This window comes from Pleurotus ostreatus, assembly GCF_014466165.1.
Source record: "Pleurotus ostreatus strain PC9 chromosome Unknown scaffold_6, whole genome shotgun sequence".
NCBI classification, from domain to species: Eukaryota; Fungi; Basidiomycota; class Agaricomycetes; order Agaricales; family Pleurotaceae; genus Pleurotus; species Pleurotus ostreatus.
In genome coordinates, this window is record NW_023503161.1 from 1,847,550 (window position 1) to 1,871,941 (window position 24,392).

The 24,392-nt window shown below is 49.7% G+C and overlaps 9 protein-coding genes across 9 annotated transcripts; 3 read left to right on the forward strand and 6 right to left on the reverse strand.

Moving 5' to 3' along the window:
- Positions 1-1,124: 1,124 nt before the first annotated feature.
- On the reverse strand, positions 1,125-2,285 carry PC9H_008861 (uncharacterized protein; the record flags this gene model as incomplete). The annotated part of the gene is made up of 1 exon (XM_036778368.1): positions 1,125-2,285. One exon carries the CDS (start codon positions 2,283-2,285, stop codon positions 1,125-1,127), a length of 1,161 nt encoding a protein of 386 aa, XP_036629796.1.
- A 176-nt stretch (positions 2,286-2,461) lies between these two features.
- PC9H_008862 (uncharacterized protein) lies at positions 2,462-4,030 on the reverse strand (the record flags this gene model as incomplete). Its single annotated transcript, XM_036778369.1, has 1 exon — positions 2,462-4,030. The coding sequence occupies one exon, from the start codon at positions 4,028-4,030 to the stop codon at positions 2,462-2,464; it is 1,569 nt and encodes a 522-aa protein (XP_036629797.1).
- A 173-nt stretch (positions 4,031-4,203) lies between these two features.
- Positions 4,204-4,473, reverse strand: PC9H_008863 (uncharacterized protein; the record flags this gene model as incomplete). Its single annotated transcript, XM_036778370.1, has 1 exon — positions 4,204-4,473. One exon carries the CDS (start codon positions 4,471-4,473, stop codon positions 4,204-4,206), a length of 270 nt encoding a protein of 89 aa, XP_036629798.1.
- Positions 4,474-5,099: 626 nt separating this feature from the next.
- Positions 5,100-7,763, reverse strand: PC9H_008864 (uncharacterized protein; the record flags this gene model as incomplete). Its single annotated transcript, XM_036778371.1, has 1 exon — positions 5,100-7,763. The coding sequence occupies one exon, from the start codon at positions 7,761-7,763 to the stop codon at positions 5,100-5,102; it is 2,664 nt and encodes an 887-aa protein (XP_036629799.1).
- A 6,951-nt stretch (positions 7,764-14,714) lies between these two features.
- PC9H_008865 (uncharacterized protein) lies at positions 14,715-15,224 on the forward strand (the record flags this gene model as incomplete). Its single annotated transcript, XM_036778372.1, has 1 exon — positions 14,715-15,224. The coding sequence occupies one exon, from the start codon at positions 14,715-14,717 to the stop codon at positions 15,222-15,224; it is 510 nt and encodes a 169-aa protein (XP_036629800.1).
- Positions 15,225-16,249: 1,025 nt separating this feature from the next.
- Positions 16,250-18,243, forward strand: PC9H_008866 (uncharacterized protein; the record flags this gene model as incomplete). The annotated part of the gene is given in 7 exon segments (XM_036778373.1): positions 16,250-16,270; positions 16,290-16,373; positions 16,400-16,435; positions 16,488-16,638; positions 16,693-16,758; positions 16,807-17,318; positions 17,368-18,243. 7 exon segments carry the CDS (start codon positions 16,250-16,252, stop codon positions 18,241-18,243), a joined length of 1,746 nt encoding a protein of 581 aa, XP_036629801.1.
- Positions 18,244-18,347: 104 nt separating this feature from the next.
- On the reverse strand, positions 18,348-20,592 carry PC9H_008867 (uncharacterized protein; the record flags this gene model as incomplete). Its single annotated transcript, XM_036778374.1, has 8 exons — positions 18,348-18,554; positions 18,612-18,698; positions 18,750-19,057; positions 19,122-19,232; positions 19,664-19,810; positions 20,372-20,398; positions 20,447-20,531; positions 20,590-20,592. The coding sequence occupies 8 exons, from the start codon at positions 20,590-20,592 to the stop codon at positions 18,348-18,350; spliced, it is 975 nt and encodes a 324-aa protein (XP_036629802.1).
- A 63-nt stretch (positions 20,593-20,655) lies between these two features.
- PC9H_008868 (uncharacterized protein) lies at positions 20,656-21,742 on the forward strand (the record flags this gene model as incomplete). Its single annotated transcript, XM_036778375.1, has 2 exons — positions 20,656-21,513; positions 21,578-21,742. The coding sequence occupies 2 exons, from the start codon at positions 20,656-20,658 to the stop codon at positions 21,740-21,742; spliced, it is 1,023 nt and encodes a 340-aa protein (XP_036629803.1).
- Positions 21,743-23,451: 1,709 nt separating this feature from the next.
- On the reverse strand, positions 23,452-24,343 carry PC9H_008869 (uncharacterized protein; the record flags this gene model as incomplete). Its single annotated transcript, XM_036778376.1, has 5 exons — positions 23,452-23,548; positions 23,616-23,721; positions 23,995-24,132; positions 24,183-24,213; positions 24,275-24,343. The coding sequence occupies 5 exons, from the start codon at positions 24,341-24,343 to the stop codon at positions 23,452-23,454; spliced, it is 441 nt and encodes a 146-aa protein (XP_036629804.1).
- Between the last annotated feature and the right edge of the window lie 49 nt (positions 24,344-24,392).

Genomic DNA, 24,392 nt, shown 5'->3' on the forward strand with positions numbered 1-24,392 from the left:
CTATGCCTTTCAATCTTTCCAAAGTTAACCGTTTTCCTGGCACGAAATCCGGTGGATGTTTTGAAAGAGGAGGTAATGAAGCTAGTGGGTCCTCTGGAAAGCTACGAATGACTTTAACATCTTCAGGATATACTCCCGAGACTGGGTGAATCTTTTCAGCTACACGTTTATATGCGGTGAAAGCTTTGAACTCAAAGTCAGATGGTGTATCACTTTCCGTGGGGAGAAATAGGATATCCTCATTCCAGTTAATATCATTAGCAAATGTGTGGATATATTGTATCTCATCATCAATTGCATCTATACTGTAGAAGGAACCTTTATCTGTCGTAATTTTCAATTGCGAAGTATCTTTAGTAGAGTTGGAAATGACCGCAAGTCCAACCAATGACGAGGATATCTCCGAATTACAATTCTGAGATAATTTCTGAGAGTCTAGTCTTTGAATTCTCTGATCTTTGAGAGAACATTGTGATATGATTTTATCTAGTTCCTCATTCACTGAGTTATAGTCAAGAAAAGAATCCAAGAGATTACGTCTGACAAGTCGAAATAATTGACCCAATAACACCAGTATTATTGAGTACATCAACCAGTGAGAATACATGGATGTGGTATGATCTACTAAGGATAGTGGAGTCATATCTAAAGCCATGGTAGAGGGAAGCAGTAATAAGTACAGAAAAATACAAGTCCAATATGATTTGAAACATTTGGTAAGTACTGAGAGGAAAAGAATAGAAAAAGTCCAACATGGTACGTAGCATGCTGTATATATAGGGTAACCCAAGAGGCAAAATGTTCGTACGGATTGCAAGAAGGGGAGAGAAGAAAGAGTCTTTTGAGAAACTTGGAGAAAGAAATGGGTACAGGTATATATATAGTTCAAATCAAATGTCCACGCTGAGCGTAATATAGACGAGAAAAGCAAGATGAAACAATGCAAAAGGGAGCCAGGTATGTCTGAAATATAAGAGAGAAAGGACTTTGGTGTGTGGGTTTTATATATGTAGGGAAATGCGAAGTAAGGAAGAAGGGAAGGAAAGTAAATCAAAATAAAACAAGTTGCTAGAGAAAAAAGGACTTGAGACAGTCTCGAAGTCATGATACAATGGCGACTTACATCAATAAGCGGCGAGGGAATCTCTGCACCACATAATGGCGCGCCGATTATTCTGACCGTCAAAAATGTAGTCGGGATCAAGGTATCCATGAACGAAGAGGCTGCGGACATGAGAAGATAGGAAGTAAGAGATTTCGCGTAGGTGACGACAGGTATTTGCCATTCGAATAACCTCTTGATATTCGAAGTATTCGCTGATATGGTGAAGGAATTCGTCTTCTTCGGCGGTGAGGAGTGGGTTTCGAGGTGGATTAGGCTGCCGTTCGGTCCAAGTATGTGACGATCCGACTTCAGGGTGAATACATTCGCAGGAAAAGCCTTGAAAGAGGAGGGGAATGTGGTAGTCCAAGAATCGAAAGAAGGCGCAATGATGGTAGAAGTAGTGTCGCATATCACTGGGTGCTTGCGGGCTGTCGATGAAGCGTCGAAATTCCGGAGTGAAGACGTAGTAGATAAGTTCGCGAAAGAACTGTAAGATATCGATGCGAATCCGTCGCAAATAGATTATCTTGACGTTCCATGGATTAAAAGCGACGACGTGGTTATCGGAGGCCCAAGGATTCTTGTAGTGCTTGACGTAGTAGTCGTAAGGCGCAAGTTGCCCATAGTTCTTTGGTAGGACGTTGACATTGAAGAATAGAAGTCGATTTCCTTCAACGGATTCAAGCGGTTCTTCGTTGTGATTAGCGCTACAGAGTTCGCATTCGTCCAGTTCGTGGAGGTGTCCTCGTAAGTTCCTATAAATGTGTCTAACGGCGTCCTGGGCTTTCACAATATACTCTGGTGGTCCGTCGATATCGTGCCAGGCTTCTGGGAGTAGGATTCCTTGCCTGGATGCTTCGCAGATATCCACGACGTACTGCGCAATATCAGTATCGCCGTCATCCTTCCAGTAATCATGGTAGTCGGTAGGTGTGTCGAACCGGTTATGCCAGTTGCGTAGTGGATGGTTATCGTAAGTTCCTTGATATTTGACCGTAGTGCGTATTCGTTTGAAGTCGGCGTGGTTGTCAAGCCAATACGGATGGTTTTCTGGTGGTTCAGCCGTATATTTCGCCTGTTCTTTCGTGTACGAGGGCGGGTTGCTCATGCGACGAATCACAGTAGTTTCGGCGCCATTATAATCCCAAGGGTCAGGCGCATCCGTGGCCAATTCATACATTAACTCGCCTGGATATATTTGCTGCGTAGTGGCGAATATACTGGTAGGAATGATGTTACGATTGGGAGGAAGGTTCGGGGGATGATGGTAATCGATGATGGGCGTATCAAACGTTTCATGGAGTCGAGCTTGAACTTGGATAGGTGGGTGAAGAAGGATGATAGATTCGTCGTCTTTCACGGTAGCGTCCTCCTGAGATTCGTCTGAGGGTCCGTTGACGATGGCGGGGAGTCTACAGCATCCGGACTATAGTCAGACTCTTCCATGGACATGTAATCCTGGCTCGACTTATCGTTCTCTGAGTCGTCGGCCGTCTTGGTAAGGAATGCAGGGTACTTGAGGTTCGTCCAGTCTGTGTTAGATTTCGTCGGCTCAAGTTCGCGTTCTGGGGTTGGGTATGGAGTCGAAGTACGGTAGGTTCCGTCAGCAATCTGTGTTCCTCGTAGTGCAGCTTCGGTTGGAGGGTGAAGGATAAGTTCGAAAGAGCTAGATGATGTCGAATCGTTGTCGTGATTGTAGAGGTCATGTAGTCGAGGTAAGGCTTTTGAATCACGAAATTCGTTGACTACAATGCGAGGGACGTTGTGGTTGAGAAACAGAGTCATTACTTTGACCGGTTCATCGGTTTGTACGGTCGTATTCGTTGTTTGAGTGTGTTCGTTGCCAGATTGTGCAGGAGCGATGTCAGGCGACATCATGCTCGACTGCGAGCCTAGTGTTTCTGAGTTGAGTTCTTCCTCAGTAAGTCGAGGTAACGGAGGAGGTTGTTCTTGAGGTTGCGACGGCGTTTCCATGTTCAGCGTACGTAGATATTCGTCCAGTTCGTACTCGTTCATGTTGTCGACCTCATTGAGTGTAAGTCTGCTTTCTTGCAAGGCGTAGTGTTGCGCGTGCGTGAGGTTGTGTCGTAGACATACAAGTGAGCCATGTGGGGGGTGAAGACAGTCCTTGGGGTCGTAATCCTTATCCGTTCTATTTACTTTAATGAGGTTACGCGGCGAGGGTTGGCTGATAAGTGCTGGGTTGACAGTAGTGTTTGTCGTCGGTTCAATTTCGTGCGAGGGGGTGATCTTCCTGCCTAAGAAGCTATAGGCTCGCTCTTGAATTTCCTGAAGTCGTTTCGGCGGAAGATTGAACGGACTGGTGCTAACTTGGCTACTATCCGATTCTTCTAAGTGTTCAACACTTTCTAGACTAGGTAGGGAGTGGGTGGAGTCGACGTTGACAGGCGTGACGACTGGTTCAGCGTACTGAGATGCGGAGAGAGGAAGGCCAAATGGTTGAGATGCAATGGTCGAAGTACTGAAGATGGAGTTGAGGAAATGTTCCTCAATTGCAGTGGGCGGCCGTGCGTCGTGTATTCGTGGTTCTCGAGGGTCATCGTCAAGTTCAATACTCATATCACTGCTAGTAGAGTCTCGTCGACTTCCAGGACGCGTAGGCGAATATACAGCGGCGGTAGAGTCGGCTATGGAAGCCCCATCGTTATTATCGTCCTGCTTATCATTCTTCTTCGACAGAATAGCCGCGTAATCTGGTAGTTCACCACGAATTAAATGGTCTACAGGTATGTCAAAGATAGGCCACTGACTGAGATTTATTTCTTCTTGACTATCAGGTACTTCGTCGTCGTCAGAATCTTCAATGATAATGGGTCGGGGAACGCGTAAACGAGGGCTGCCAATTCCGAGACGAGTGGCAACGGGGTTAGCGGCGTGCTGGACTCCTTCGGAGGGGTGCTCCATACGAGGTGTAACAAATGTATAGAATAAATGACCACGTTGAATGGGAGCTCGATATTCGTTTCGAAGTGTCTGGGAGACAATGGATGCGTTCAGCATCACTCCCTGTTGAACCAGGAGGGAGTCCATGCCCATACTGGATAGTTCGATCGTGTTGTTCGACGACATGATCGAAATTACGCGATCGTCCAAAGGTCGATTGGTGTATGCTTGAGCAGCTTCGTCGATGAGTTGCGCATGATAATGTGCATGCTGGGAAGACTGCTAGGGTTCCAGTAACGGACGAGATGACTCGGGGTGGGCGGCCAATCAGTAATCGTGGCTGCAAGACGTGTGAGAGCCTCAGAAGACGGTGTGTCAATCGTGGGGTCGATCATGGGGTAGTCCTCGTGGCCGGGGACAGCGTGAAGCGACCCGGTGTACAAGACAACCGGTAGATCTGGCATGCCGATTTGATCAAAAGAAGATGTGGTGCGAGATTTATGAGATGGCTTAGAATGCGAGGTGTAGAATGAGGAGATCTTGCTGTTTCTGCCTTGTATATATACAAAATAATTGCCTATAAATTCTAGAAGCTTCGTGAGTAGTCGCGCAATAGCATATACTAGCTGCGGGAGGCTTGGTATTGCGAAAGCAACGGTTAAAATTAAAACTAGAACTGGATTACACCATAATACTACCTTATGGAATAATTCCACTGATTCTTTAAGTGAAATTTCCCACTTCTGGGGCGTACCATGCGGTCTACAATTCTCCAGGTCTACTTCCATACTATCGGAGTAGTTTTGTGAGGGATACAGAAGTCGATGGTTGTTACTATACCTAATATCATTGTTGTCTTGGTTTTCTGAGGTTAGAGGACGGTCTATCTTTCCAGAATCATCGTCATAAGCCTGGACATTGAGTGTATATGCCTCTGGAAGAGTCTCAGAATTTTCTAGATTATCCTCAGCCTCAGATTCTGTGTCAGAATCGAAAAACGAGTTATAGGGGTCCTCCTGATAGGGGAAAGGGGTCATCGAGGCTAGCAATGAAGTCTCTATGCGTGCTGGACGAGTTGCTGTTGGCAATTCTAACTTTCTACCAGGTCTCCCCTGTGTTGGAAAACTAGGTAGGCTCCTGTTTCTCTTTGTTCAATGCTAACTTGATTCTCTACTTGCCACGGTCTGCCTAATAATGCTTGGAATGGTACATTTTCACCAATATAGAAGTCTGCAATAGTTTCTATATCACCGTTCCGTAAGCGAACTCCACGGATAAGTCCTTTAAGTTCTTTTGCACCACTACTAGCCACAATAATTTGTCTTACTGTGTCTGGTTCAATGGGTGATCTAATAAAATCAGGTACGAGGTCAGCGTTTATGATATTAAGCTGTGATCCCGTATCTATAATTGATTCTATTGGTATAGTACTACCATCACAACTCCATTGAGTGTAGATTAAGTTACCGGCGGCGGTAGCATTACTATTCTGTAAGTGTACCTGAACAGGTAAAGATGGCGGCGCAACCGAGGTACTAGATCCTATAAGATGAATTTTAGAGTTTTGAGTTATTGATGGCCGGGCTTGATTCCTAATTGGTGATATTTTAGGTTTGCTTCCGCTTAGCTCCTGATTTGGGAGATTTTCCATCGGCGGTGTTACCAGGTTAGATCCGGTTCCCGATTTAGGATTCCTTCTTTTCAGCTGTTCCGAAAACGCATCTGAGAGTTCCTTTGATGCTCCCAGTAACTTACTAAGAGGAACATGGACTGTTATATCTAGTACTTCCCGTATCATTTTCTGTATATCTGTCTGAAGAGATAACTCTGATTGCCGGGGCTGTGTTTTCTGTCGTGGGGAATCCTGAGGTGCCGGTTTCAATACTGTTGGTGAGCTTTCCGTCTGAGTCAGATCCTTCATGACAGTGTCCTCATTAGCGGTTGGGCGTACACGAGGTGTCCTGACATCAATAGGCTTGACTACAGGTAAATTTGCTGGCCGAAATGTTGTCTGTGTCCTTGACTGATTGATACTTGGCGGTCTTGATCGAGTATTCATATAAGGTGTATTGTCCTTATTCACATGTGGTGAGGCCGTAGGTTCTTCAATAGACTGACGTCTAGTAGAGGTAGTCTTTTTCTCCACTCTTTGTGCAGGATAAACAGCTGAAGATTGGACTGGGTAGGATTCATCAAAATCGTAATCATCCATACAGTCTTCTGACACATATTCTTCAGAGTCTAATGCTACAAAGTGTGACTGTAACGGCTGCTGACGTCTTTTTAAGACATCCACAAGAGGATCGTGAGGTCCAAAAGAAAGGACTGTTCCATCTCTTAGCGCGATTTTACCATTTCCGTTTCTAATTATTGTACCTGCTCTGAATAACTCAGTAGCCTTGGGACATCCTCTAATAGTGTGCCCAAGCTCTCCGCATACGTAGCACTTCATAGGCTCAGCATTTCCTCCTGTAAGAGTAGGGGGTCTTACGTTAACTGGAGTAGGCGGACGCGGTGCAGAATAATTAAAACTTTGAGGCTGATCTGCAAATGAAACTCTAGTGTGTGGTCTTCTAGATGGCGGATGATTAAAGCCTGGCGGACTTATAATATCAACAACCATAGGATCCAATTTAATAGCCTTATAGTAGACTACAGCATATCCAGGATCTGAAATATCCATTTTACTCATTTGAGTAATAAGCTGTTCTACTTCCTCCTGACTTTCAGTGTCTTTGTAGGATTTAGAATGTCGACCATTTTTCCTGGACCTAGAAGATCTATTCTTCTTCTTATTTTCTACTTCAGAGTCACTATCATCTTTTCTAGATGACCTAGAACAAGATTTACGGTGTTCTCTATGTCTTTTAGATTTACGGCGACGATCGCTATCTGTAGAGTCATCATCAGAATCATCAGAATCTGTCTGCGTATACCAATCTGGTCTCTCAGTATTAACTCCCATAAGACTATACTCAAACCGATTTCGTTCAAGCAAGCCTTCAGCTATACTAGATACTAAATCAATAGGGTAAGCTCTCTTAGGAGTCAGAGTCGGATTGGTGGCAAATAACCGTATTTCTATATCTTGTCTAAATTTACGATGTATCCCTTGCCAAAAATATCCAGCTTCCATTTCTTTGGTAACTTTATCTTTGGACCTAAGCCAACCGGCTTTAGTAAGGAATTCACATTGGTATTCTTTCCATGTTGCTAGATCAGTGATTTTAATATGTTGCCATTCTTCAGCTAGTTCTGCTAACTGGTCTGGTATATATCTAGTCTCATCAAGATCTGCATCATAGTATTTAAGTACATCCTTCTCTAATTGTGCCCATTGTCCACGTTGATAACTAGGTAGTGACTCTATGAATAATCTCACAGATCTACTACAATAATCAACAAGTCGCTCGCACTTTTCTTGTGGATCAACTAGATTATAGGCTGCACAGAGACGGTTATACTTTCTGATAAACTGTTTGACCAAATCGAAATCTCCTTTAAAACGTGTAGGAGCAGCTTTCTCTCCTGGACCAGGCATCATGTCTGGCGATCTGCCTTTGGCATAATCATGACGTAAATGGGGAGGTTCATCACGGTGTAAACTAATATCAGATAGTTCTGTAAAGTTGGATTCCGGTGAGGAATCAATGGTTCGAGTTGGTTCTCTCATTTGAGAGAAATCGATATTCTGATGGGGGGTAGGGAAGTTAAAAGGATTGGCGGATGTTGAAGGAACGGGGTTGGATGACATAGTAATGTCTTTGAATGTCGATATGGAATGAAATGATGAAGCCAAGATTAACGAAGGTAATCCTCTGTCCTGCGGTGGTCACCAAATTCTTGTCACACTCAGTGGGGTTTTCACTAAATGCTTTGGATGTAGTTGGATCAGTCAAGATAGATCAAACAGTCACCCAAGTTGTGCAGGCTGAGAGGTGTGTTATTGATAATAATGGCTTTGGAAACTATACTACCGAGTAGTACAGATAGGGGAAATAGGAGTGGAAAGGGGTAGAAGGTTGGAAGGAAAGAAAGAAGTGTAAAGTAAAACACTTCACAACACGTTAGTACGAACTACTCAACAAGTGAATAATACGTAGGTAAACACAAACAAATAGTAAACTGACTGAGACAAGTAGCACTGAGATGGAGGAATATTCCTGACTGAGTATACTAGTAATGCTCCAATAATACAAACTGCGATACGACAATTCAACTGAAATATGAAGCTCTAGATCAGACGTTTCTGCTAGATCACTTCCGATATTATTACTAAACACCTATAGAATCGTTCTATAGTCTAATGCTTAGCCAGCAACGGTCTATACGAATTCAATACGACTGGGGAGCAATCACTAAAGTATAAAGACTTAGGTGTACACAAGACACGTAATCTTATTTCTCTAGCAGGGGTTTCACAGGTCGAAGCACTCAATTATCAACTAATCAAGTCTATTCTTTACTATGTAACCTACAGTAATACTCTACTTAATAAGAAGTAGGTACTGCAAAAGAAAAGGAGGGAAGAGGATGAGAAATGAGGGCAGGAGAAAGAAAGATGGTAAAAAGTCTCTTTTTCTATCTACTACAATTTGGGGTTTATATAGACTACAGAGGAAAGGAGGCAGTGCAATGCCAAGCATTTCAAGGCTGTGCTGAATCTCTGAATGACTCATATTTCAGCAGGAGTAAGCCAATGATTTGTAATGGCCAAGCCAAAGCTTAGTAAGTTAAGACTTGCTGCTTAGTAAGTACAGTTTTCCGTTACATCCTGGAAAGTTCTATAAACTTCTCAGACATTCTACTATGTTCTTGTATGTCTTTCAAGTTATTTGAGCTTTTCATGAACAAGATCTAATGTCACTTTGATAAGTATTTGCAAAATACTAGAAGGTTCCGTAAAGTGCTTCAACTTTCCGTACAGTTCTTGTCATTTCCGCAATCTTTACTTGTCATGTAACATAGTGATTTAAGACTTGTTGACTTACTAGGATGTTGGAATATTAATTAGGGGTCCCAGGAGTAAATAGGGGAAAGTAGGAAATAATGTCTATGATCGTTATATGAGGTCCGTTTGACTTGACTCAATTTGCGAGTGTATGCCTTGGTTTTATAGTAGTGTATGAAATAGCTACAAAACTCTAATATTCATGTCACTTACTACAAATCCCAATTTGGAGTATGACAGCGGACATGGTGCTCCGGAGTCCGAAGGATCCGTACTTCGAATCCTGGGCCGCCTTCGCGACCGAATTCCGGACTTGCTTCCTTCCGGATCGGGAACGCGAAGCCGCCATGCTCAAGCTGGAGTCCACCCGGTACCACCAAGGGCGTCGGACTTTCCAGGAGTACCTCGACGAGTTCCGGGACCTTGTAGATCAATCCGGATACTCCGAGGGCTCCAACATCACGATGAAGTTCCGTCGCGGACTGGACTCCATCATCCAGAGCCGCGTTGCCGAGTCCGCAGACTGTCTGGACGAGGATGACTTCGAAGGATGGTACAAGGCAGCGCAGCGGGTTGCTGACAACCGTGCTGCCAACCAGTCCTTCCACTTCGGCGTGCACTCCGGAAACTCCGGACACTCCGGATCCCTCGTCCGACCAGCAGCCAACTCCGGAGTCGCTCGGACTCCTGCGGGTGTACTCCCCGCGCCTCGGACTCCCCTCCCGCCTCTGCAACCCCGCTTCCAACCTCTGCCTCCTCCGAAGGCTCTCTCACCCAGCGTCCCCATGGACGTCGACCACACCCGCTCCCGGCCCGCCACTTCGCAGCTCTGCTACCGATGTGGCAAACCCGGTCACATGTCCCGCGAGTGCCCACTCCGGTACGACATCCGGTTCATGACCACCGAGGAGCGGATGTCCGCCATCGAAGATCTCCTGACCACGGCCGATGCTGTAGAAAGTGCAGGGACCTCGGAAGGAATAGACGATGAGGGAACGGCCCCGGTTGAGGAATTGGACACGGCGGATTTTGTCCGGACCAACGAGTGGTCAGTGCGACCTCGTTGGTGAATAACCGATTTGCTTGTCTTAGCGTAGACGAAATAGACGATTCCAATCACTCCGATGATTCGTCCGACGCTAAGCAAACGACTCCGGTTACAATCCGCACACTCCGAAGGTTTCGCCCGCAGTGGGAACGGCGGCTACCCAGTAGCTATAAGATCTCCGCGCTGCCCGGTAAGCTTTCGCTAGATATACCCGTTGAAGTGCAGAGCACGGATACACAACACCGATGCACCCTGCAGGCCCTGGTGGACTGCGGAGCCACCGGAGTCTTTATGCATCCGCGCTTTGCGGATGCTCATGGTTTCACCCGGCGCAAGCTGTCCGCTCCGATCCCGGTCTTCAATGTCGACGGATCACCAAACGAAAACGGGTCCATCTCCGAAGTCGTGGACCTTGTACTCCGGTTCAAGGATCATACGGAACAGATGCTTTTCGCGGTCACTAACATCGGATGCCAGGACATCATTCTCGGATACACCTGGCTCCGGAAGCACAACCCCGAGATCGACTGGCAGACGAAGGAGGTGACCATGAGCCGCTGTCCGTCCGGATGCGATACCTGTCGGAAGGAGTTCCGCCATGACAAGCTGACCCGACGCAAGGAGTCCGTACGACTCCGGGAGTGTCGTACGGGTCCGATGCCAATGGTTGAGGAACTGCACTCGGACGACCTCCCGCAGCTTCAGGACTGCGAGGACGACGACGAGGACGATGAGGCCACAACTCCGGACGACTCCGGACTTGAGAAGGGCGACCGTATCTTCGCAGCCGTTCCTCCTCCGACTCCGGAGTACCTTCGGAGTCTTCGGGAAGAGCACGTCCGAGCTTCGGAAACGGTCTCGCAACGCCTCGCATTGGCTTTCCAGCGCAACAAGCCCCACGATCCTCGGAACAGCGCAGTCCCGGACTTCCTCCAAGAATTTGAGGATGTCTTTGCCAAGGAGTCCTTTGATGAACTGCCCATGCCGCGTCTGTGGGACCACACCATTGAGCTAGTGGACAGAGCGGAACCGACCTCTACCAAGTGCTACCTGCTGTCCCCCGCGGAGCAGAAACAGCTGGACGAGTTTCTGGAAGAAAACCTCCGGACTGGTCGGATCCGCCCCAGCAAGTCGCCCATGGCCGCCCCGGTGTTCTTTGTTAAGAAGAAGGACGGATTGCTCCGCTTGGTCCAGGACTACCGGAAGCTCAACAGCATGATGGTCAAGAATCGGTAGCCGCTCCCGCTCATCTCGGACTTGGTGGATAAACTCCGGAACGCTCGCTACTTCTCCAAGCTCGACGTCCGGTGGGGCTTCAACAACGTCCGGATCAAGGAGGGCGACGAGTGGAAGGCCGCGTTCCGGACTACGCGCGGACTCTTCGAGCCGTTGGTAATGTTCTTCGGACTGACGAATAGCCCGTCTACCTTCCAGACCATGATGAACGACCTCTTCCGGGAGCTCATTACGGAAGGTGTGGTCATTATCTACCTGGATGACATTCTTATCTACACCAAAACGCGCGAAGAGCATCGTCGGGTTCTCAAGCGGGTCCTGGAGATCCTCCAGCGGAACAAGCTCTTCCTCCGAGCAGACAAGTGCGAATTCGAGCAGACCAAGGTGGAGTATCTCGGAGTCGTCATCTCCGAGGGTAAGATCGAGATGGATCCGGTGAAGGTTTCCGGAGTCGCGGACTGGCCGACCCCTCGGACTCGGACTGAACTCCAATCCTTCCTCGGGTTCGTCAATTTCTACCGCCGCTTCATCAAGGACTACTCGCATATCGCTCGGCCTCTCTTCGACCTCACTTGCGCGAAGGAATGGCAGTGGAACGACTCCGCTCAATCCGCGTTTCTTCGGATCAAGGAGCTGATCACTTCGGAGCCCGTTCTGGTCTTTCCGAAGGAGGATCGGCCGTACCGGGTTGAAGCGGACTCGTCGGATTACGCTACGGGTGCAGTCTTGTCGCAACTGGATCCGGATGATGGTAAATGGCATCCTGTCGCATTCTACTCTAAAAGTCTACAGGCTGCGGAGCGGAACTACGAAATACACGACAAGGAGATGCTTTCAATCATCCGGGCACTCGAAGAATGGCGGCACTACCTGGAAGGCGCAGAGACTCCGTTTGAGATCTGGACGGACCACAAAAACCTGGAGTACTTCATCAAGGCCCAGAAGCTCAATCGTTGTCAAGCCCGCTGGTCGCTATACCTCTCCCGCTTTGACTTCACTCTCCAGCACCGTCCGGGTCGGACAATGGGTAAGCCGGATGCTCTCTCGCGCCGCTCGGATCACTTGGATGGTAAGGATGACAACAAGGATGTGGTTTTACTTAAGCCGTCCTACTTTGCCGTCCGTGCCACGGGTGTCACTCTTGAAGGGGAGGAGAAGGATATCCTCACGGCTATCCGGACTGGAGTGCGGAATGCGAAGTTTGAAGATGCAGTGGCAAGGGCGGCAGAGGAGTTGAAGAAGACCCAGGGCAGTCGCAAGACAGTCCGGAGCGCGGAATGGTCTCAATCGGACGGACTCCTGATGTTCCGGGGTAAGATCTACGTTCCGGACTCACCGGACTTGCGTCGGACCATTGTAGCTCAGCACCACGACACCAAGGTCGCAGGACACGCCGGCAGGTGGAAGACCCTCGAGCTCGTTTCGCGCAGCTACTGGTGGCCCAACATGTCCCGGTACGTCGGATCCTACACCCGCCATTGCGACCTCTGTCTCCGGATGAAGGCCCAAAGGCATCCGCCCATGGGTGAACTCCATCCGCTTCCCATTCCGGATGAACGCTGGGATCGTCTGAGTGTCGACTTCATCGTCGAGCTTCCGGAGTCCGACGGGTTTGATGCTGTCATGAACGTGGTCGACTCCGTAAGCAAACGTGCCCACTTCATTCCCACTCACACCACAGTGTCTGCCCTCGGATCCGCGAACTTGTACCTGCAGAACGTCTGGAAGCTGCACGGACTCCCTTGGTCCGTTGTGTCCGACCGGGGTCTGCAGTTCGTTGCAGAGTTCACCCGGGAAGTCTACCGGATGCTCGGAATCAAGCTGGCTGCCTCCACTGCGTACCATCCTCAGTCCGACGGACAGACGGAACGGACCAACCAGGAACTTGAGTCCTATCTCCGGATCTTTGTCGGAGAGCGTCAGGATGACTGGGCTCGCCTCCTACCTATGGCGGAGTTTGCGTACAACAACCGGGTCCATGCGTCCACTCAGCAGTCACCCTTCCTCCTGGATACCGGCCGTCATCCTCGTCTCGGGTTCGAACCTCACCAACCACCGTCTCGGATGGAGTCCGCAGTCGAGTTCGTAGACCGGATGAAGTCCGCAGTCGAACAGGCTCATTCCGCATTGGTCAAGGCTCAGGACGACATGAAGCGCTACTACGATCAGCGTCGGACTCCTGCTCCGGAGTACCAACCGGGTGACAAGGTCTGGCTGGACTCGTCGGACATCAACCTTGCCCGACCCTCTCGGAAACTCGGACACGCACGACTCGGTCCTTACAAGGTCGTCCGGAAGGTTGGCAAGGCAGCGTACCGACTCCAGCTCCCCCCGGGCTTATCCCGTCTCCATCCCGTCTTCCTGGTGGTCAAACTCTCCCCCTTCGTTCTGGACCCCATTCCGGGTAGACGCCCTGTCGCTCCGCCACCCCCGCAGCTCGTTGACGGAGAAGAGGAGCATGAGGTAGAAGAGGTCCGGAATAGCAGACGGTTCGGTCGGGTCCTGAAGTACCTGGTGCGCTGGCGAGGCTATGGTATCGAGCACGACTCCTGGGAGCCCGCGAGCAACCTCCAGCATGCTGCCCGGAAGGTCAAGGACTTCCATGATCGTCATCCGGATGCAGTACGCGTACTCCGGACGGGTCCGACGAATCCGACAACTGCTCTACCTCTCCGGATGACTCCTGCAGCACTGGACCAGTCCTGGGAGCGTTGGCGTAGTCGGAAGGCTCCGGGCTCCGTGCAGTCATATTTCGACATCTTCTCGCAGCAGTCCGGGGTCTCCGGGTTGGTGAATTCATGGCGCGGCAGGCAGGAATCTTCGCGTCGGGTCGCCGCAACCTTGAAGGGGGGGTGATGTAAGGGGACACTCCTATTCTCTCCTTTTTCCCCTGTCCCGTCCCCTTCCTCCTCGTCCCTTTCCTCTTTCTTTCATTCCCTTTCCTTTCCTTTCGTCCCCTTACCTCCCCGCTTCCCTTCCGTTCACTCCCTTCGCATCCGAGCCCTGTCCGGTGACTCCGAAGTCTTCCCGCGCTTCGGACTCGCCTCGGACTCGCTCAGACGCTTCGGATATGCTCGGACTTGTAGATACACTTCGGGACTCGTCCGGGCTACCTCCATCCTTTTCTCCCACTTCGTTATCCCTTATTCCCACTTCTCCAGGTCGCCGGCACGACTCCTGTACATTCCCCTTCCACTTCATTATCACATGCCCCCTCGTACCTTGTGATATTCGTTCGTACCTGTGGCTGGTGTACTGTACAGTTACCCTTCATTCCTCTCACGCTACTACAGTATATACTTCGCTTCCTAGCATGGAGAATCCCCATCCTGTTCTCTTTGGATTCTCCCTCTGCTAGGTGAGCAGCTCTCTCATGTATTGTAGTTAGTCTTATTCATCTCTTTGGATTCTCCCTCTGCTAGGCTTGCGCTGTGCGGCCATCTTGAGGTTGCCCTTACACTGCCTCTGTTATGGATTCTACATGTCCATCCAGCGAAGATGAAGGTGATCCACGCCTCCGAAAATCCATTGATCTCCCTCGCCATTGGAATGACTCCCAGAACGAACCAGGACCGTCGGATGGAAATGGCGGCCCTGCGAGACCTGAACTATCCCAGTTTGAACGCCAACGACTCATGGCCGAAGGCCGTTGCTTCGTGTGTCGCAAGAGAGGCCACCGTTTCGGAGATTGCAGGCAGAACGAGCAAGCGGCTCGACATGCAGATGTGCCGGCGAAAGAGCTCCGTGTAGCCCAGAACGATCCTGATTCCACCACCAGCGACGAAGTGGCGGAATGCGATGATGATACGACCGAGTCCGGATCCGAATCCAGCGGCGACGCCCTAGAGGCCGGTATGCTGTTCCTTGGTGGCGTGTCGCTCACAATTGACTCGCCTGATTTCTACGAGCCCGCCGCGTGCGACTGCTGGACTCGACTTCGCAACACAACTGAGGGGGAGACTAAACTTCTTGTTCTGTAGCTAGAGTGTATGTACTATATATACTAGTAGGTAGGTAATACTAACTGCGAGGTATGCATGTATAACTAAGTAAATGGGTACATAAGGAGCCTTGTGTCCGCAGCAACTCATGTTCGAGTACTCGGACCGAACGAAGAAGTAAACGAAACGATTAGGTACGTAGACGTACATACCCGGAGGCAGCGTCGACAGCCTCTCCAGCTCCGGAATCCCTCGAACGGTACCATTCACGACGGACGCGCCAAAGGGCCTAGCGATGTCGAGGGGATCTGCGAATCCACCGCCGACACGTCAACGGTAGCGATGGTGTGGTATAGGACAGGGAGGGAAGGGGGATGCATAAGCAGAGGAGGGGTGTATACGATGAAGGGTCAGCGTGCTGCAGCTAGTATGTAACGTGGAGCACTAAGTTGTAGCGGTCACGTACACGGAGATAGGGAATATAGGGGAAGGTAGAGTCTGTCCGTCGAAGTGAAAGGAATAACCGTTTGTATTTTCAGGGAACTCTGCCCTCTATCGTATACATGCGTGGTATTTATACTTAAGCAGAACTGGGCCAAAATAAGGACAAAGCAGCCAGAGACCATGTGGTAGAATAAGAGTAGAGCCGAAGGTAAGAGAGGGGAACATGCGGTACGATAAAGGGGCGGTGAAGAATAACGACTTATAGCTAGCTGCTTACTAAGCACACGGGACTGCCACTGTTCTGATTTCGTCGTCGCGACACTGGGTGCAGGGTCAGATATTATCTGCGGTAGTATTTTGTTGCTATCTGAAGAATATCTCAGTTAAGCATGTCATACCCAGTTATCTCGAGTGTGACCAATATGTAATGAGTATGAGATAGCAACGGCAGTATTATCCTCAACTGACTTAAACCTCTCATTGTGAGTAAATATTTATCACATATTACACGACTCTATATTGAAGGATTATTGCACATTTACTCCACATATTGGATATGTAATGTTAGCAACAATATGTTATCCTGCACGCTGTGCGAGATTTTGCAAAATCGCAGCAACATGTCCATTGACGCTGATCTCGTCCGCTTCTTTGTAGCAGGCCTTCCTCAGCATACGTCTATTGGTTGAGCTTCAGTCTCCGCGCTCTCCCCATCCTATGGCGTTGTACGAGTGGATCGTTTACGTGCGGCCATTCATACAGAATACCAGGCCTTGCTGAAGTCGCCGCTATTTCATCTATGGCAAGTCAGTCGTTCCATTACTTCTTTTCCACAAGACTTACTCATTGTGTTCACAGCTTAAACAGTCCGTTCATCGCTCCAAGAAGCTCGCCCTCGACACAATCGCCCGTGACCTAAGCACCCATGGAGTGGAGCTGAATAACGACGACAATGTGACTCTGGAATCACTGCAGCTGGGAACTGATCAAGTCTCTCTTGTTGTTTTCGGTGCGCAAACAGGTCTCACCAACTTTGAACACTGTTGATGCGTTGAGAATGCAGATGACCAGCTCATGACTCAAGTCCTCCTGGACTCAGAAGGTGCCGACATTCCTCGGCTTGTTAAGCGTATGTTTTTCTTGATCTACCTATCTTCCAGTTCTCATTCTATTTTAGTCTTCCAAACATCTCTTGATCTCGCAAAGAAGGCCATGTCACCTTCCGATGGCGCGAAAGTGACGAACTTTGGTTCAGAGCAGGAGAAAGGGCCTGTGTTGAACGGCCGCCCCTTTTACAATCGAGGCCCCCCTATTGCTATTTTTCATCCCGTGTCTGCCCGGTTCCTACAACTGATTAGGCGGGACTTGCGGGAGCTAGAAGCGCACAACTGTATCCCCCAGACATTTGTGAACAGCGTTCACAAATTTCTCCTTGTATCGTCGAAGGTATATAAAAAGGAGCATGACCGACGGCATGCTCTGGAGCCCATCCTGGAGGAGCTCCTCGCCATGGACGATGCGGTCGCAAACGCGGATCGCTCTTGCAGTGATGGCCAGCAGAGCTTCCGCGCTCAAGGCCAGAGGCTAGTTTCCCTCCTGTGGGAACTCAAGAATGAAATCGGGGCAGGGGGATGCTGCCCGGTCGTGCAGAGTAGTTTGAGTTATCGCAAGTATGCCGTCAATCCGAAGGTAAGAGTCCCCAGTGTACGTGTTATCTTCCGGTGCTCAGCCCTTCTAGCGCCTCCCGCTCCTGTCAATTTCAGGAATTCCTGTTTTTACCCTTGCCATTGCTGGGCCCTGGCTCTCCGTAGGTGGCGCTTTCTTCGGTGCTGAACCAATGGCCCAGCAACTCACCGACATGGTCTACATCGGGTTTGATCCCCTACACGATGATTGCCTCTTACAAGTTGCGAACATACTATTCGCGCTAAAGACGTGCTGCCGCGATCTTATTCACTATTACACCACCCTTGAACCAAATGGTCATTCTTCATCCTTCCCCCGCTCCGCTTGTTTCCCATCCCAGACATCTTATCCCTGCGGCGGCAACTCCGTCGAATTTGTGTACGAGGATATCTTGGTCAATAGGTCCGCATCTTTGAAGCTCCCTGCGAAGGCCGTTTTCAAGGCGAAGACCACATCCTTATCCGATCAACGCTCAATCGTCGTGAAATTTGTCCGTCGTTACGGCGGCCAAGTTCATCGCGTTCTTCATGCAGTCAACCTCGCGCCAGAGCTTCTCTATGACGGCACGGATGACCCCAACGCCGTTGATTTTGGTGGGCTCAGGATGGTTGTTATGGCCTGGGTCAGCGGTACGACTTTCGGCGAGCACCGGGGTCCCAAGGACAGGCTACAAGATCTACTCAACGAAGCCTTGAAGACGCTTGGCCGGGACGGATGGGTCCACGGTGATTTACGACCACCCAATGTTCTGGTCTCAAGCACGGAGAATCTTCAAATCATCGACTTCGATTGGAGTGGCCGCAATGGCGAGGCGAGATACCCTCTCACGCTGAATGACACCCTTGATTGGGCTAACGGCGTTCGTCGAGGAGGCGTGATTACGCATGCGCACGACCAAGAGATGGTGAAAAAGTTGATTTCGAACTAAAGTAGCCAACATATCAAAGGCTCTTATATTGCATGGACACCTCAGATATGGCGTAGCATTTATTTTAACCACCTTTATCATACACGCACCTACATGGAGTGAACTTAAGCAAAATGATGCCTAATCACGATCACCGAGACTCCAATCATTTCGCACAACAGCTTGTGTCTCCCGGGCTCATCCGCTGGCATGTTGGCTGGGGTAATGCCGTAGTGTTGCAAGTAGCGAAGCAGGTCACCCCGGTTCAGTTGGACGATGTTGGCCATCTTGCGCAAAAGCGGGAAGGGGTGACGCTGATTATGTTTCTGAAACTGAGAAAAGGGGTTAATCGGAATGAAAGAGTATTTTGCCACGATGAGTGGTGTTACCTCTGCATCTGTGGGATGCTTCCCATCAGGGAAGGGAATAATCTCGTATGGGATGAGAGCGCCTTCCTCTCGAGCACCATTGAGAGCCTGTGAGAAAAGGTTGAGCCTAGTATTGGTGAAAAAACTGGGAAAAGATACCCTTAAAGATGCAATGGTTGATGCTCGAACGGTCTCCTCCAGACGAGCAATCCGTTGTCCGATGGCCACTTCCACTGCATCAACTTTTGCTGTGAGCCGGTCTTCTAGGCCGTCCAACTTAGTTAGGATCTCTTGGAGTGTTGCCGCGTTGGATCCTGGTCTGTTCAGCCTTAAAGCCAATGACGAGGCAATGGGCCACTCACGGGGTATATCGTCAAAGGGGACTAACGTAGCAAGCTGTATTGCCCGTGCGTGCGCCTTATCAGCTTCGGCCAGCGGCACATGCCTGGGATCTCCGTCTGGGCGACCTTTGGACCGTATTTGTCCGTAATAAATGTGCATCCGCAACAAATGGAATCACACAGCACGTACCTGCATAGCCTTGCAAGACAGCAGCATGCGATCGTGCATTGCGAAAGTTCGTAATGCTTCCAAGGGGTTGAACAAGATTGGGTAGCGCATCGTTAGGGAGTCGAGTGGCCACTATCGAGTTCAATCAAGATAAAACTCCGAAACCGTCGAAGGATAACGATAGCAAACAGTAGTATGGGCACGCAGCCAGAAAAATACACTGGCCTCTTGGCCTACGGTTCCGAATGTCGCGCTGTGAGAAAAACTCGCTCAGCGGGACACATGTAGACCGCCCTACATAGACTATGTTACACGCTCATGGTTCGAAGGATCGGAAAAATTGTGCGAAGTTAGTGGTGAAGCGCTTGGATTCGGTACGATGGTATACCCAATTTGCAGGGGCCAGTCGCCATTGGGGTAAAGGTATGGGGGTACAGGTATGGAGAACACTGGTCGGATACACGGGTGCGAATGGATAAACGGACGAGTAAATGACGAAAGCAACAGATAAACAAATTAAACAGATATGTAACAATGAAGTTCGACTGTTTGTCCGTTTGTACATTTGTCTGTTCGATGGCCTTCACGCGCCTCGGTACCCAATACACAACACCCAGCACCCAGTACTCTCGTGTGGCGTGTGTAGGAGGAGAGCAGGGAAGCAGGTGCTGTGGTATGTAGATGTAGCAGGCTTGCGCTGCGAGCCGTGTCTGGGCGTCCAATAGTCCATGTAGATACATTATAATACCTATAGTATTCTCCTGACCATCGCATTATTATTCGTGGCTGAGTGAGACTCCAGTGGCCAACATTATAAGGTACATTGTAATTCCCCCTACCGCTCACACCATGCCCTCTGGCCTTCCCTATTGGCATATTATAATTCCTCCCCACATACCCCCGTCTCATATTATAATTCCATGTTCTCGGTTTATAATTCCCCCTCGTGCACCCCACCGACCCCACCTCGACTACCAAAGGGGGGACTACAATGTTATTCTCTGTTTGATTCAGTGTCGAAGTAACGACCAACGATGCGCGATCACGAATGGCGCACCACTTGCTCTCCCATTGTGCAGCTCGGCGTCGTTCGTAGTTGGCCTGACGGTGTGCGTATGCTCTCCCCCCCTCTTGCACCGAGGCGTCGTCTGACAATTTGATGCGTGATACGTTCTCCCAATATTCAGCTTTCCAGCAGCAGTAGGCGATGGCGCGGCACATTTCTTCTTCAAGTAACAGGACTTCCTCCCGCCATCTCTCCGCTCGAGCACGAGCTTTAACCCATTCGACACGAAGACCTAAGTAGAGCCATAAGTATAAGTTGCAAATCTCTAATCAAGACTTACAGGCCTGAACCTCGCCGGGATCTGAGAGTTCCTCGTCACTAACCGTGTACCAAATCCATGAGAGTGTTCGCCTCCCTTCGCCAAGCTAAGAGTGGGATAATGAAGCCCCACTCTGGAATACGAACTTCCATCAGCCAACCTACCATCTCCCACTTCTACCCACGCAGCCTCTCCCTCAATTCCTAGCTTCTAGAGACCCTTTTCCGGCCATGGGTTCTCCGTCAACTCTGGCCATCACATCCGCCACACCAGCCGTAGGGATGCCAGCAAGTTCAACGGGAACCCCGCCACCCGTCCAACCTACCCTTCATTCAGCACTTCCTGCCAAGCTTGTCCCATCTTCGTCACCCACGACAGGTCCCGTCATGCCTGCAACAGCAACTCTATCCCCAACAATTCACCCGACCCCCATCACACCAACGATTCCCCCAATTTTGCCTTCATCGGTGGCTCTATCTTCCACGATTCCCGTGGTTTCCACCATATCAACGATCACCCCGATTTTGCCTGTTCCGGCAATTCCATCCTCGACAATTTCCGCGGCCTCCACCATACCAACAATCCCCCCAATTCTGCCTGCAACAGAGACTCCATCATTGACGATTCACGCAGCCTCCACCATGCCAACGCCCTCTGCAATCTTGCCTGTGACTGTCAGTCTATCCTCGATGATGCACGAAGCATCCAGCACGCCAATGATCCTCCCAATTTTGTCTTCAGAAGTGTCCCTATCCCCAACGGCTCATGCGGGGTTCATGGCACCAACAAATCCCGCAATATCGCCTTCGGCGGCAACTCCAACTCCTACGACTCCCGTGGCATCTGCCCCACCAATGATTCCTACGATTTTGCCAGCATCGATTCCGGCAGAACTCCCACCGCCAAGCTCTTCACCTACTGTCGTCACCCCAGCCAGCACAATGGTACCTTCTTCCTCCTCCACGTCGACTCCAGCTGCTCCCGCCGTGACACCTGTGGCGGCGACTCTGTCTGCAGGTGCCGAGCCTTTAGCACCGCCCCCCGCCATCCCAGGGTCTCCCTCCGAGCCACTACCGGAGAAGGAGAACGTACCAGTTCCGCCAAAAAAACAAGAAACGGGGGTGCAAGGAGCTTGCAGCAAACGAAGAACAGGTACCCCCTGCCCCGAAGAAACATACACAACAGAAGGTTTCAGCTGCCCCAGCCACAAGCCGGCCGCAGCGCATCTCCAATCTACCTCCTCACCTGGCAGATGTGGGGTATGTTCCCCCATCAAAGGGAACACGGAAGCAGATCGTCAGTCAAAAGAAGAAATGAGCTTTCATTTGCTCTGTTACCATATCCTACTTGTATCATTTCTGTATATCCCACTTGTGCCGCCCCCATCTTGATCACAGTATTCCTATACTTCTTTCTCATGCCTTCTCTGTAAATTTTGCCCGCAGAATTCTTGTACCCTTTCCTGCACATAGTTTTTGATGTTCGTAATTATGCGTTGTAATCCTACGTCTTGCTCGTTGCTTGTCCACCTTGCCCCGCCCCCTGTTTCAATACATATCACGTACCTTAGTGTTAGTAGTATTCAAATGTCAAGCTCATTAACTTTGGTCCAAAATACTTGTGAGGAAGGTCGCACTTGCGCTCTTGCAAGCCAGACTCAAACAATGAATGCTCGCGATTGTGGCAAGTGTACGTAAATGTCATGGATAGACAGATATGTTGTTGATCTGCAGAGTACGCATCAACAAGATTGAATGTGTCCAGACTAAGTCCAGATGGCGCCGAACTTATACACTTAGAGGATGGAGTGTTTTGTGTACACGAATAACGACACGGCCCGGGCTACCATTATAATTCTGCACCTGTAGTCTATGTCGTCTGGATAGCGAGGAAATGGAGATAGGAGGCCCCTAAACAGGTCACACGATTTGAAGCATGGGCAATGGGTAAAACCCATTGAATAAGCGCGCAATGGCCAAGATGGCTGAACCAATTTCCAAGGAATGATCTGTTTGAGAAAATGATGTCATTGCTGCAGGATCGGGATGAATCTGAGAAACTAACGAAGATAACAAGGATAACAAGGAACTAGCAAACGACGCCACGGACGCGAGTTTATTGGGTGGGATACTCCATACCCATACAGGTCACTGACTCACCTCAAGGGAGGAGGGGGCAAGGAGGGAGGGGAAACATTCGAAAGATCACTTTGAGGTATGTTTTAATTACGTGTATGTTAGATATACCTAGATTGGAGAGTAGGTTGCCAAGGAGGTGGTTGGCGCAATGGAAATGAAGAGCCAGCCAGATCCAGATCTTGATGGGCGCGATGCTGTCCTGTTTAAGGAGGCGGGCGCGGGGTGGGCACAAGGGAACCAACACGAGGAACCTAAGCGCCGTCACACGTGAGGGACTACCATTTTGAGCAGAACAGCACGTGTATTGACTGTGTGATGTATCACTCAGTAGCCAACTGTAAGTAGACTCGTTGATGTATCACGATGGAACTGTAGGTACGGTCATTTGATACATCCTACGGACGTATAGGCCTGAATTCTGCTGGTCGGTGCGTAAGTCTCCCATGTTTGCATTGTAATTCGCTGAGACGTACCAGTATTATAATGCCAGGCGACGCCCGCATTCCCGCGCGCACATTTATAGTATACCACCACAAAACGATGGCATTATAATGCATCCAATGGGGCACGTAAGTCTCCCATGCTCACATTGTAATTTACTGAGACGTACCAGCATTATAATGCCGTTCGACGCCCGTCTTCCCATGTGCGCATTATTATATGCCGGACGGTGATGGCATTATAATGCATATAGCGGAGCAGGTAAGTATCCTGCGTTCACATTATAATTCATCCAGAAGTGCTGCCAGCGGCATTACATTACAATGCGTACCCAGGCGGACGAGGCTACACTATAATGACATACCCCAGCCATTATAATACCGGGTACACGACTCTGAGAAGCCCATGAATTATAATGGTCGTCGCAGGAGAATCCACTGGCCATTATTAATGGCTTACATGGACACCTCGGGCGTCTGAGCTTTGGGGCCATCGTGGGGTAGGAAGTGTTATCCTCGCCGGTTCTCCGAGCACGATGGAGACACTAGAGGTGCAGTAGTTGAGGGATCCCCGCGAGCAAGCCGAAGGCGTCGCGAAGCTACACGACTCACGAGGCAGGTCTGCGCATGAATGTGCTGCAATTGGACGCCGTTAACTGTGACACCTTGAAGCTGGACGCATATAACCGTGCTGCCTTTGGGGTGCGTGCGACAGGGCCTGCGGGGACTCATGAGAGGCCACGGACTCAAGGACTCGCCGTCGAGGGCGTTCAAGATCGATGGCGTACAGAACGGAGGTCTGGCATCACAAATGTTGTAAATAGAGTACACCATCTGCGTTCCGTGTATGATATGGATATGAGGTGTTCGAGTCGGGATGGTAGGCTTTGGAGGGCTGGGCGCCGATTGCCTGCCGTCGCTGATATCCCCGAAGCCCATAGTGTATGCAAGATGCTTCGAGAAGCTATGCGTAGGAGGGAGAAGAACTCACTAAACGAGTCTAACAGGTTTGAGATTTTGTCGACTTTGAGGTTATGGAACACGATAAAACCTGGGATATCGGCCGCTGATTGAGGGGCGTCATACGTCAATCCTTGTTTGATAGATAGAGACCCCAGGAGCCCACGAGCTGAACGGCATGCTTAGCAGAAAAAGACATTCGATGGGAAGCTAACTTACCTCTACCACCCTCCATCTGACTCTTCGCACCCTAGACAGAAAACCGAGGTTAGTCTACATCATTAGCGGGGAAGGCAGTGCATGATACTCACCTTGTAAAGCAGACGTATCCCAAGCCGTACGTAGACTTGCATCTTCTCCTCCTCAAGCTGCCCAGTCATGCGATTCTGCACAATGATGTTGGCAGAATTCTACACATCGCTCATCAGA